This window comes from Rutidosis leptorrhynchoides, chromosome 3 (genome assembly GCF_046630445.1).
Source record: "Rutidosis leptorrhynchoides isolate AG116_Rl617_1_P2 chromosome 3, CSIRO_AGI_Rlap_v1, whole genome shotgun sequence".
In the NCBI taxonomy this organism is placed as follows: Eukaryota; Viridiplantae; Streptophyta; class Magnoliopsida; order Asterales; family Asteraceae; genus Rutidosis; species Rutidosis leptorrhynchoides.
The window spans coordinates 445,048,667-445,062,605 of record NC_092335.1 but is presented as its reverse complement, the minus strand read 5'-3'; the positions used below and the strand labels follow the sequence as shown (position 1 = coordinate 445,062,605).

Sequence of the window (13,939 nt, the reverse complement as noted above, 5' to 3'; positions counted from 1 at the left end):
TTAAATATAAACTATTTGTTTATTGCTCAAATGCAAAATATCGAAATACTTATTTTTGGTTTCAAATTCCTCAATGATAAGAACTTAGACCCATCATGATTAAATAAATATTAAAAATCAATATATATTTACCATTTTCACATGATCAAATAGTATGTTGAGCATGTGTTTTGTGCATGTGTATATAGTTATTTAAAATTTTAAAATACAAAAATGTTGCGCCAATAATAACCAAGTTAACCACATATTCATGATCAATTGGCCCATTTGACAAATGCACATTGTATTTTATATTTTATGTCATAAAAATTATATTTTTTTTCTTTCTTTTATTCCCTGTTTCTCTAGACTCCATTTTTCCATTCATGGTTTCTAAAAATATATAGTCTGAGGGATATGAGATGATCATCAGGAGATTATAGAACATCATCACATTTTGCCCTCCCTCTATTATATCCTTGCCAGTTTTTTTGTCGCTGGTACGTACGTATACGAATCGTTTGTTTATAATTCATGTTATTTTTTTTTTATTTTTTATTTTTTTTTGCAATCCGTTTTTTTTTTTTTTTTTTTCGTTTCTAGCTCTTAATTCTGTTAAAATTTCATGTTCATGAGGTTTTCTTGGTTGTAACATGTTTCTTTCCAAGATATTTTTTCATGGCACGATTTGAAACGATGAATTGTGAATGTTTGTGATTTTAATGAGGATAATATGACTATGTAGAAGGTGTATTGTTGATTTATAAATTATGTTAAGGAATTGTTTGTTAAAGTTAATTATGAGAAATAATGGTGTATACAAAATTATTGCAGGCATTTGGAAGGGCGTTAAGATTCGGTACTGCTGATAAACATTCATAATTGCTATAAATCATGAGTGAGTCCGGACCTGAACGCCCTGTTCGACCCAGTACGTACTAAATCTCCTCAATGTTTTTTTTTTGTTTTTTTTTTTTTATTTTTTTTTTTTTTTTTGAGGATTATTTTGAAGTGTGGAAGTTTATGAACTGCAGGTTTGGAAAAAATCGAGTTGGAGAATACAGAGGAAGAAAAGAAAGTGAGGCGTAACTCTCTAAAGCAAAGGGCAATCAATGCGTCAAACAAGTTTAGGACTTCGTTCGCTAAAAAGAGCAGAAGAAACAGTAAAATTATGTCTGTTGTTGTTGTTGATGAACATGATGAAGAGGATTTAAAGGCGGTTGAAGCTTTACGACAAGCTTTGATACCCGAAGACTTATTACCTCCAAAGCATGATGATTATCACATGCTTTTAAGGTTGGTTGCTCATGTTTCTGTTATTAACAGTTTTCATCACTAACTAACTATCAACTAAATTCGTTAAGTGTAATATGACCGAAACGTTATATAGGTTTTTGAAGGCTAGGAACTATGATCTCGAGAAAGCCAAAAAAATGTGGTCTGATATGATCCAATGGAGGAAGGACTATGGCGCCGAAACCATCATGGAGGTATATATGTGATTTCTCAAATAATTATCGATTAAGGGGTGTTTTGGATTACTTATTTAGAGTGTTTATCTACTTCTTGCTTGTTTTGACTTTTGACACCAGATAAGTGGATTCAAATACTCATTTAAACATTGTTTTCTGCTGCTTATTTCATACTCCCTCCGTTCCAATTAAAGTGTCCCACACGATTTCAAGAAATCCCACTAACTAAAATTTGTACGTATCAAGTTTCATCTCTACATGCTCAAGTGTTTTCTGATTGGTTAAACAACAAATTAAAGTGGACAATATTATGGGACAACCAAAAATAGTAACATGAACATTTATAATGGGACGAAGTGAGCAAGTAATAATCATTTAGAAATAAGTAGGTTGACACATGCTTTTCTTTTGTTCCCTTTCGAGTTCTAGTGATCCAACCCGCTATGCGAGCTGACTAATCTTGAGGCAACAACTCATTTTGCTTGTTGGCCACAAGGGGACAATTCGCTTTGTGAATAGATTTACACCTCCTCATGGTTTGAACCTGGGCCTGGTAGTTAACCCTATTGGCAAGCTAGGAATGCCACTCCACTAACCATTGTTGTTCACATGCTTATATTTCTTTAAATAAGTACTTAAAATGGCTCTATACTACATGATTATCAACGATGAATCCATGAGAACGCACCGCGTTTACAGTTTGTTTGTTTAGGATTTTGATTTCAAGGAAAAAGAAGAAGTCCTTCAATACTATCCTCAAGGACACCATGGTGTGGACAAGGATGGTAGACCAGTATATATCGAGAGACTCGGTATGGTTGATGCTACAAAGCTAATGCAAGCCACAACCCTCGAGCGTTATATCAAGTACCATGTGATGGAGTTCGAAAGGACCTTTAGTGATAAGTTTCCAGCTTGTTCAATTGCTGCAAAAACACACATAGATCAAAGCACCACCATTCTTGATGTTAATGGAGTGGTAAGTAAGTTAATCTTTACAAACTACATTAATCAGTCAAGATTCGATTTTGACCAATTGGGTCTGTTAAATAGGGTTTGAAAAGCATGAATAAATCGGCTAGGGAGCTTATTCAGTCACTCCAGAACATAGATGGTAACAACTATCCTGAGGTACCTGTTTGATTTGTTCAACACATTTGACCCGTTTAAGGTTTAAGCACATTTTGACCCGTAGAGATAAAATGTAAGTAACACAATTCGATTTTCGTGTTACATGTAGACTCTATGCCGAATGTACATCATCAATGCAGGATCTGGCTTTAGGCTTTTGTGGAACACAGTTAAATCCTTCCTTGACCCAAAGACTACATCTAAGATTAATGTAAGTTCATAAGATATTCTTGGCATCAAAGAAAGTTTATAGCTTAAATGTGAAAAACAATTTTGTTGTGTAGGTTTTGGGCAACAAATTCCAAAGCAAGCTTTTGGAAATCATTGATGCCAGGTACTTAATCCAATCATACCAAAGAAACTTTTTTCTAATTCATATGTGGTGGTTTATATATGCATCGTTTTATTTGTCAACAGCGAACTCCCGGAGTTCTTAGGTGGGACCTGCACCTGTTCAGGTAATGGCGGTTGCATGCGGTCTGATAAGGGTCCATGGCAAGATCCAGACATCATGAAGGTTATATTCTAGCATTCGACTATTACTTACAATGAGTTGATTACCTTCTGAACTTATACTCATTTATGTTAACCTAAACATCTAATGTTTTTTGGTCAGATGGTCCGCAATGGCGAACACAAATGTTCATCAAGATCCGACATCCTAAATGAGAAAACCATTTCTGAGGATCCATCTGCAAACAAGGTATCATCTTTGAAGAACACGCTCGTCTTTTGTTATACTTTATGTTAATAGGTGGAAAGATGGGCATGTTGGGTAACAGGTCAAAACGGGTTAATGTTATAACATTTTGTAGTACATAAAAATTATTATAATTACTTCTTTTAAGATAGTTACAAAATAGATCATTGTAGATTGCTAACATGAGTAGTTCCTTCAAGGTGGATGCAGAACCTTCCGGAAAACAAGAACACGTCAACCATCAACATCTTACGTCAGTTCGCGAAGATGTAAGTGACCATAAGGATCACACAAGCAAAAGCGTTCCAAGCGCAAGTGAACCCAAAAGCCATGCACCTGCAACTCAAAAGGTTGTTGATGCAGGTTATGCTAAACAAGTGCAAAAGGTTCCCACTCCACAAGGTATTAGAAGTGGCAAATTAACGTTTATTTAATTCGCATATCATCCAAATTTATTATCGCTCTTAAAATGATATAGTCTGAAATTACACTACGAGTGACTTTCGACCTGTTCAACCCATTTGGCCTTTTTTTAACTGATTTTCTTACAGTGTGCGCGTTTGGACAATAAGAGATAAAAATAACCCAAATGAACCCTTTGTTAGTAAATGAGTGGCCACCTTTACTTAAAACATAGACAGTACTAAACTCTTATAACTAAAAGCAACTGAAAATCTTACAATATCATAAATGTTGGTGCAGATTACTATCATGTCAATGGTGCTTACAACGCAGCTAACGATGGATTTGGTAACCACATTTTTACGGGGATGATGACTTTTATGATGGGAGTTATGACGATGGTGCGTATGACAAAAAGCATGCCTAAAAAGCATACAGAAACCAGCCATTACGCTAGCCCTGCTTACGAACAGAGAACCGACCCGTACCAATTACAAGCGCCAGGTGGCATTTCTACGGCAGAGTATCTGTCTATGATGAAGCGTTTGGGAGACTTGGAAGAAAAAGTCATAATCCTTACAAACAGACCTATCGAGATGCCCCCTGAAAAAGAGGAGATGCTTAATAACGCTTTGCATCGCATCGAGTCTTTAGAGATTCAGCTATCTGCTACCAAGAAGGTACTTTTATTATCATCTCAAAACAGTAAATATTTTGGTCAACATTTGACTCGTGTTTACATGTTTAACGCACACGCTAAAGTCAAAAATAACTTGAAACGGTCAATTAATAACCATTTGGGTCAATATTGTCACCTCTAGTAACTTGTGCAGTTATGATTGGAAGGTGTAGGATTGTTCTAAAATGATGTTATATTATTTTGTGCAGTCTCTTGAGGAAACGCGGACTCAACAACAAGAGTTTGCGGCTTACCTTGAAAAAAAGAAAAAGAAAAAGAAAAAGAAGAACATTTTCGGTTTCTAAACTTGCAAGCGACAGACTACGTGGTTATTAAGGTAATGTAGAAGAAAAGGTGAGAACTGTGTAACTGGTAGCAACGTTGATTCTTTTGCGCACTTGCGCGTAGATTATATCCAAGCGCACACATGTTGCTTTGCTAATAAAAACCCAATTCAAAACTTGTGTACCATTTACAGTTTTCTAATTTCTTTATAGATAGTCTTTACAAATTTGCATTTGAAATACATCATAATTTATCATATGAACTGGAAATGCTAATAACTTACATGGGTTTGATTTGCATCTTCTTGTATAGAATACAAAGATACATGGTTATATAAAAAGTTTGTAGAAAAATCAACAGTTGTAATAGATCACGCGGGGCAATGTTTCAAACAAGCACAGAAAACTCATTAGTAAAGACCAAACCTCTTTCCAAACAAACAAAAAAACCGCTTAAATTTTTGTCTCCGTCTCAAATTAAACTCGGAATTAACAAAAACCTCGCACACGATTGTTAACAACTTGATAATGTAAAGGACATTCATATACCAACAAACACTACTAAAAGACAAACACATCCAATACACTTCACCAGCAAGATTTCTTTTTCTGCAAAAACATGCAACCAAAATTTTGTATTAGCCACTTATTCCTAAAAAAAATTAATTTAATTTTAATTGTATTTAGATAGAAGCGAATATCCAAGCGGAAGCAATTACTCTTAACTTTTTCTCTTCTTGACAATCGATGTAAGCAAGCAACTCTTCTTGCCTCATTAGAGCTTCATGTAGAGCCTGCACACACACAAAATAAAAGAATGTCAAAAATCCTAGTCATACAACTATTTGCCAACGAGGATGCCAGCGGGATAACTTCATTAAACCTCCATATTTTATCCAAAAAAATTGCTACAGTTTTAAATTTTTTTTGCCCCTAGTGAAAAAAATCCTAGTTCTGCCACTGAGCCCTATCATTGTGTTTTGATAGTTTTTATCACATATATTAACCCAACTTATCCAAAGTTCATTCATTATAATGTTTTACAACTCTAAAAGCTAACAATATGATGATTATTGTCGTCACGATATATGGATGCAGTACACTATTGCAAAACACTCCGTCTCGAGTCGTTGCGAATCCCGTTGCGACGGTTTGGTGACTAGCCCGTCCCGTCTCGAAGAAAATCGTCTAATATGACATTCAACGGTCAAAATTCGGGTCAAAGTTGAAAAAAATCGGGTCAAAGTTGGTCAAAATTCAGAAAGCTAGAAAGTCGATAAAATCGGTCAAATTTGTCGTATTTTAGTTTGAATTTCTTGTATTAAATTAACGGTCATAGCGATTATGGGTACAAATTAATGGATTAAAGTTTTTGGCTATAAAATATGTATACATATATACATTTATATACTTATATATTTAAAAGTTAACTTTGGTCAACGTCCGTTTCGACCTCCGTCTCGAACGTCTCGACCTTTTTAGGACCCGACCGTCTCGACCCCGTCTCACGTATTTTGCAACCTTGATGAAGTATAAGTAGATATGACAAATTTCGACTTGTTTATGAATAAGTCAATTTGGGTTATACTTTGTCTCTAATGCGTCAAAAGTCATTAAAAGTGTATTTTTAGTGCATATGACCTACAATATCACTTATTTAATAGTATAAAACTTCAAATCATAATTTACACTAATCATTTAGATCTATGCAATAATTAAAGTCAAAAGTCAAAATGTTTGTGTTTACCTTTTTGGTAGCAATGAGTTCGGCTTCTAACGCATCAACACGGCAAACAGCAGCGTTTAGCAATTCCTCTTTCTCATAAGGCATCTCAGATGGTTTTGCTTTGAGTGTGTCAACCTTATCTTCAAGTTCACCAAGTCTTTTAAAAACAGATGAAACAAGTTCTGCCTCTGCAAATGTAGTTGCAGACGTAGGTTCGATCGGTCCATTTTGGGCATCCTCAGATGGGTCGTTACGAAGCTGTTTAGTCACACGGGTCACTGTTAATTGGAAGTGTGTGAAAATGGTCATGAAGAAAACCATAAAAAATGCCAGCACTCGATCGTGAAGCATTTTTGGTGCTTCCTGAACAGCAGATTGTAGAGGTATCCCTGTATAAAAAAAATACAGGATTGATTATTTAAGTAAATATTTTAAAACATTTATAAGTGACAAAATTACATAACTAACCTTTTGGAACAGATGGTTTTGGCATTGATGGTTGCTTCTTTAATACAGAATCAACGGCCTTATCTACCATGGGAACATACTCATCGTATCCAGAAAATTGGCCTGCATAGCTTGTAGCTCCAATCACCTTAGACTATATACCAACAAGAAAAGAAAATGAGTATGTTGGCAGTTGGCGTATTATTGGCTGTTAATCCCATAATTCCAGGGATTTGATTTATAGTTATTTATAGAAAATTACTAGAATCAAGGATGTTTTGTTATTTAGTGATTTACATTCCTTATTTATGTATTCTCTCTCTCTCTCTCTCTCTCTCTCTCTATATATATATATATATATATATATATATATATATATATATATATATATATATGTATGTACGTTAGAATTGTTCAATGAGATATAGAGCTTTTCCCTCTAAACAGTTTAAGAGTATTTGACAAAATTATGTTACAAGAAAACAAGAATTGCCAAAATAAAATATGGAGCTAACTTGATGGAAACCTGTTGGAGTATGATACAAATTCAAAGCGAGCGGAAGCATTTTTAAAACTTTACAAAATCATACTCTTTCACGGATCATTGTACAAAACTTTAGCAAACAAAACAAAATTAACGAAATTAAACAAGAGAAGATTAGAATACAACCTTTGTAGTCTTTTGAAGATCGAATCTGAAAAAACCCAAAGAAGAGTTCCTCTAAACGGTAGACACCCAAAGTTCCAACCTTGTTTCAATCTATACCTTCTACTTAACGGATCTTTTCTTTTTCCTTATTTCCACCAAAACCGAACCCAATTATAGAGTATTTTGGTTACTTGAAAATGAGAAAGAGAAATAGCATTTTGTATGTGTGTTTTTGTATCTCAAGTTACATATATCTTTTCAATACCAAGACTTGGTATTATATAGAATAAAATTGATACATATAATACAAATATAAAGATTTGAAAAGATTTTAAAAGATTTGCAAAACCAAATCTTTATATAAAATAAGATTTACAAATCAAATCAAATCTTATTTATATCAAATCAAATCTTATATATTATATAAAATATGATTATAGTACAAATCTTTATATAAAATAAGATTTACAAATCAAATCAAATCTTATTTATATCAAATCAAATCTTATATATTTAGATTTGTAAGTATATGTACACACATAAAAAAAAACTTACTTAATTTATTAAACCATTAACTAATGATTAATAAATTAATTTCCGATTAGAAGGTATATCAAACAATTTACGATTGGCCTTTGTGTGTGACCGAATAGGATAAATGGACTTTTATTATTTAATGTCATGGGCATATCTTCGGAATATATGTACCACGGTCAAACCACGATCGAACCGTAGCCAACCCGAGAACATATTTCTAACAGACTCCCACTTGCACTGACATCAATAATATTGGCCTGTCTTAAAAGACACACCGTGTGTAACAACTAGTCTGCTACGTTACACTCCTATATTTTGATTTATATCAGTCATCCTTTTGTTCAAGATATCTATATGAACGTGTGACATGGTTAAGTGTCAATCATCATCATTCAAGATTATGTTTCCCGATAGAGATTTGTGGTGATCAAATAGACTGCTATTGCATCAATTCAGTCGTAGCATGGCCATGCATTTAATGCAGCACAAATCAACGAGGGGCCCAGAGATATCGCTTCAACTTGCTATGAGAAGAAGGAACAAATTGCTTCAACTGTATAGACATCCACCACATCCCATATTGTACCTGATCTGCACCCTTATGACTGGCATTTACGCACAGCGTTAAATACAGGTCAAAGTAGAATATAGTTTGTGTCAGGATTCCTCATACATATCCACTCTAGGATAAATGATATTGCCATCTTAGAGCTTACTTGTGACTTAAAACCATGAAGTAATGTCTAAGTGTGGTCATTCCAGAACCTTGAATCAACTATCAAATTCCTCATGAATGTAGTTTCATATAAGCCTATATTACTACACTTCATAGCAGCCTTAATTCAATTCTCTCTTCCTTAGAGAATGATCGACTGTGGAAGTTTATGAAATAATATTCATTGGAAGTTAAAACATGCAAAATGAAACATGGCAATATACAATGAAATGATCGCATCGTGCGTATAATATAATCTAAATATATTAATCATCAGATCAATTGCAACATATATTATTGCCCAATGTTTAAAGTTTCAAACTTAACATAATAAATACAATCAAACTTTATCATCGATGACACGAATGCCAATAGACATGCTATGAGCATCATGCTTAGTCTGTGGCAAAGGCTTGGTGAAAGGATCAGCCAAGTTCTTAGTCGTGTCTACTCTACTTAATAATATGTCATTTTCTGCTACAAGTTGACGGATGTAATGGTACTTTTGAGTATATGCCGTGTGCGCTTTTGTGACCTCGGTTCTTGAGGCAAGACAACCGCACTCACATTGTCGCAGAAAATCTCAACAGGATCATGGATTGTAGGAACCACTCCTAGATCCCCGATGAATTTCTTTATCCACATGGCCTCTTTAGCAGCTTCATTTACCGCTATATACTCGGCTTCTGTCATAGAATCAGCAATAGTACTTTGCTTGCCACTTCTCCATGTGACGGATCCACCGTTCAACATAAATACAAATCCTGATTGTGAAGAGCAATCATCAGATCTGATTGGAAACTAGCGTCTGAGTATCCTTTGACGCTCAGCTCGTCATTCCCACCATAGACCAAGAACATCTCTTTAGTCCTCCTAAGATACTTTAGAATGTTCTTGACTGCTATCCAATGAGCTTCACCAGGATTGGCCTGATAACGACTAGTCATGCTTAGTGCATACGACACGTCAGGCCTAGTGCATATCATCGCATACATGATCGATCCTATAGCTGAAGCATATGGAGTCCGACTCATGGTAGCTGACTCCAAGTCAGAATTAGGACATTGAGACTTGCTCAATATCATTCCAGGGTTCATAGGAATGCACCCTTTCTTAGAGTTATGCATACCGAATTTCTTCAGTATCTTATCTATATATGCACTTTGGTTTAGCCCAATTAATCTCCTTGACCTATCTCGATAGATCTTTATTCCCAAAATATATGATGCATCTCCTATGTCTTTCATGGAGAAACATTTCCCTAGCCAAACTTTGACATCTTTCAGTGTCGGGATATCGTTTCTCATGAGTAATATGTCATCGACATATAGTACAAGGAAGACTACAACACTCCCACTCGACCTAACATAGACACATGGCTCATCTTCGCCTCTAATAAAACCAAATTCTTTGATTTTCTCATTAAAGCAAAGATTCCAGGTACGAGAAGCTTGTTTAAGTCCATAAATGGACCTTTGAAGCTTGCACACACTATTAGGATACTTAGGATGTACATAACCCTTAGGTTGTGTCATAAACACATCCTCTGTTAGTTTACCATTAAGGAAAGCTGTTTTTACATCCATTTGCCATATCTCATAGTCATAAAATGCAGCTATGGCAAGAAGTATTCTAATGGATTTCAACATAGCTACTGGTGAAAAAGTTTCATCATAGTCTACACCATATTGTTGCATGTAACCCTTAGCCACCAGTCTGGCTTTGAATGTGTATACATTTCCATCCATATCGGTCTTCTTCTTGAAGACCCACTTACACCCAATAGTTTTAATACCTGGTATATGATCAATCAAGATCCAGACTTGATTATCATGCATGGATTAGATCTCGTTGTCCATAGCCTCCTTCCATTTGGCAGACTCGGGGCCTGTCATTGCTTCCTGATAGGTAATAGGTTCATCAGAATCTATATTTTCTTCATCACCCTCAAATATGTGTAAACTATATTTCTTTGGTGTTCGACGCACTCTATCAGATCTACGTATGGGTGGTGGCTGTAGGTCAGTTTCTCTTTCAACTGCAGGCTCGTCGACCTCTTGAGGAGAATCGGTTCCAATATCGGTTTCCATGTCGGTTGATTCTTGAATTTCTTCAAGAACAATTTTGCTCCCACTGGTTCCTTTCGATATGAGATCCTTTGCAAGGAAGACTCCCCTTCGAGACACAAAGACTTTGTTCTCAGTAGGGTTGTAAAACAAATATCCAAAAGAATCAGTCGGGTAACCAACAAATAAACACTTTTCAGATCTGGGTTCAAGTTTATCTTGAGCTTCACGACGAACGTAAGCCTCACAACCCCAGATTCTTAGATATGAGAGAGACACAGTTTTACCATGCCATATCTCATAAGGTGTTTTGGAAACTTTCTTGGTTGGGATGAGGTTAAGGATCCTTGCGGCAGTTTGTAGGGCGTAACCCCAAAAACTGATTGGAAGCATTGTGCGGCTCATCATGGATCGAACCATATCAAGTAATGTTCGATTCCTCCTTTTAGCCACACCATTATGTTGTGGTGTTCTAGGAGGAGCTAATTGTGAGATTATCCCACAACCCCGTAGATTATCACGAAATTCATCATTAAGATATTCACCACCTCTATCAGATCGGAGAATCTTAATTCTTTTGTTCAGTTGATTTTCTACTTCGTTTTGGTATGCCTTGAATACTCCAAAAGTTTCAGATTTTTGTTTAATTAAATAAACATAGCCATATCTACTGAAGTCATCAGTAAATGTAACGAAGTATCGTTCCTTGTGTCTAGTAGGCGATCTGAACGGACCGCACACATCAGTGTGTACCAACCCCAACAGATCCTTTGCCCGTTCACAGTTTCCTGTGAAAGGTGCCTTTGTCATTTTTCCTGATAAGCAAGATTCGCATTCATCATACGATATTATGTCAAATGATTCTAGAATTCCATCTGACTGGAGTTTGGCTATGCGTTTCTTGTTTATGTGGCCTAAACGACAATGCCATAGATATGTTTTATCCAAAACATCTTTGGATGAATCAACATTGTAGATTGAACTATCATTTAGCTTTGCTGTGGTTTCTAAGATGCCTTTACAAGGACTAGCCTTGAAATAAAACATCCCATTTTTGTGAACAAGTATTGATCCATTATCAAAACTAAAATTAAAACCATCATTAAATAAAGCATCAAAAGATATAATGTTTCTTGCCATTTCGGCACTGTAGCAAACATTAGATAAAACAATACATAAACCATAATCAAAAGAAAGCTTGTATTCTCCAATCATGTCAACAGAGGCAACATTCTTATTCCCCATGATTAGATTAAGCTCCCCGGTCTTCAGCTTCCTACTTATTGTGAGTCCCTGCACATTTGTACAAATGTGAGTACCACATCCCGTGTCCAATACCCAGGAATTAGAAATAGTAGTATTGTTTAGTTCAATCATGAACAAACCTGAAGGTACGGCGACTCCCTTAGCCCGTAGTTCATTAAGTTCCTTCAAGTACTTAGTACAATTGAGCCTCCAATGTCCTTTATCCCCACAATGAAAGCATATTGCTTCTTCAGGAGACTTGGTTTGCGGGATCTTTGAAGTAGAAGAGTTAGCAATGCCCTTAGGTTTAGGTTTGAAGTTGGACGTGCCAACCTTACCCTTGCCCTTGTTCTTGCCCTTTGCTTTGTTTTTCTTCTTCTTAATCCCACCTTCACGAATGGCTAGAACGGTAGTTGCGGGTTTAGCTTTGGCCATGTTAGCCTCAGCGGTTTTCAACATGCCATGGAGCTCCATGATTGTTTTCTCCATATTGTTCATATTATAGTTCATAATGAATCCTTCATATGCACTAGTCAGCGAGTTCAGGATAAAATCCGTTGCAAGCTCCTGACTTATGGAAAAACCAAGGCGCTCCAACCGGTCTATGTACCCTTTCATTTGTAGTACATGGACACTAACGCTACTTCCCGTTGCCATTTTGCAAGATACGAGAGCTTTCACGGTGTCAAACCTTTCTTGCTTTGCTTGTTGTTGGAACATGTCCTTGAGTTGGTTAAGCATGTCATACGACCCTAAGCTCTCCATGCCCTTTTGGAGCTCTGGAGACATGGTCGCCAACATCAAGCATGCTACCTCATTAGACTCGGAACGCCGTTTTTCAAACTCGTCCCTAGCCGCTTGAGTAGCTCTCGATCCGGGTTCTGCCTGAAATGTCCCGTTCTTATTGATTAAAAACGTTCCATATTAATTGATTTCGTTGCGAGGTTTTGACCTCTATATGAGACGTTTTTCAAAGACTGCATTCATTTTAAAACAAACCATAACCTTTATTTCATCAATAAAGGTTTAAAAAGCTTTACGTAGATTATCAAATAATGATAATCTAAAATATCCTGTTTACACACGACCATTACATAATGGTTTACAATACAAATATGGTCCAACAAAATAAGTTTCTTGAATGCAGTTTTTACACAATATCATACAAGCATGGACTCCAAATCTCGTCCTTATTTAAGTATGCGACAGCGGAAGCTCTTAATAATCACCTGAGAATAAACATGCTTAAAACGTCAACAAAGATGTTGGTGAGTTATAGGTTTAACCTATATATATATCAAATCATAATAATAGACCACAAGATTTCATATTTCAATATACATCCCATACATAGAGATAAAAATCATTCATATGGTGAACACCTGGTAACCGACATTAACAAGATGCATATATAAGAATATCCCCATCATTCCGGGACACCCTTCGGATATGATATAAATTTCGAAGTACTAAAGCATCCGGTACTTTGGATGGGGTTTGTTAGGCCCAATAGATCTATCTTTAGAATTCGCGTCAATTAGGGTGTCTGTTCCCTAATTCTTAGATTACCAGACTTAATAAAAAGGGGCATATTCGATTTCGATAATTCAACCATAGAATGTAGTTTCACGTACTTGTGTCTATTTTGTAAATCATTTATTAAACATGCATGTATTCTCATCCCAAAAATATTAGATTTTAAAAGTGGGACTATAACTCACTTTCACAGATTTTTACTTCGTCGGGAAGTAAGACTTGGCCACTGGTTGATTCACGAACCTATAACAATATATACATATATATCAAAGTATGTTCAAAATATATTTACAACACTTTTAATATATTTTGATGTTTTAAGTTTATTAAGTCAGCTGTCCTCGTTAGTAACCTACAACTAGTTGTCCACA

At 35.6% G+C, this 13,939-nt stretch overlaps 2 protein-coding genes and 1 pseudogene across 2 annotated transcripts in view; 1 reads left to right on the top strand and 2 right to left on the bottom strand.

Annotated features, from left to right (window-relative positions):
• The first annotated feature begins 873 nt into the window (after window positions 1-873).
• On the top strand, window positions 874-4,668 carry LOC139902843 (phosphatidylinositol/phosphatidylcholine transfer protein SFH3-like). Its single transcript, XM_071885490.1, has 12 exons — window positions 874-910; window positions 1,014-1,275; window positions 1,370-1,469; window positions 2,164-2,430; window positions 2,505-2,582; window positions 2,692-2,793; window positions 2,867-2,916; window positions 3,000-3,099; window positions 3,199-3,285; window positions 3,483-3,684; window positions 3,985-4,364; window positions 4,573-4,668. Exons 1-12 carry the CDS (start codon window positions 874-876, stop codon window positions 4,666-4,668), a joined length of 1,761 nt encoding a protein of 586 aa, XP_071741591.1.
• A 450-nt stretch (window positions 4,669-5,118) lies between these two features.
• The window catches only part of LOC139902842 (phosphatidylinositol/phosphatidylcholine transfer protein SFH8-like), a 52,216-nt gene continuing 43,395 nt past the window's right edge, over window positions 5,119-13,939 (bottom strand). Inside the window, exon 14 of the mRNA XM_071885489.1 lies at window positions 5,119-5,256. Within this exon, the coding sequence (XP_071741590.1) occupies window positions 5,236-5,256 (21 nt within the window). The 3' untranslated portion in view covers window positions 5,119-5,235. The remainder of the gene's footprint in view (window positions 5,257-13,939) is intronic.
• LOC139902844 (phosphatidylinositol/phosphatidylcholine transfer protein SFH6-like) overlaps window positions 5,236-13,939 on the bottom strand; it is a 43,317-nt pseudogene continuing 34,613 nt past the window's right edge.

Excerpts from the sequence above, each read along its gene's own strand:
- LOC139902843 (XM_071885490.1), top strand. The coding sequence starts at position 874 with ATGAGTGAGTCCGGACCTGAACGCCCTGTTCGACCCA. Across the intron at positions 2,431-2,504 it reads TTCTTGATGTTAATGGAGTG|GGTTTGAAAAGCATGAATAA; the intron begins GTAAGTAAGTTA and ends TCTGTTAAATAG. Across the intron at positions 4,365-4,572 it reads AGCTATCTGCTACCAAGAAG|TCTCTTGAGGAAACGCGGAC; the intron begins GTACTTTTATTA and ends TATTTTGTGCAG.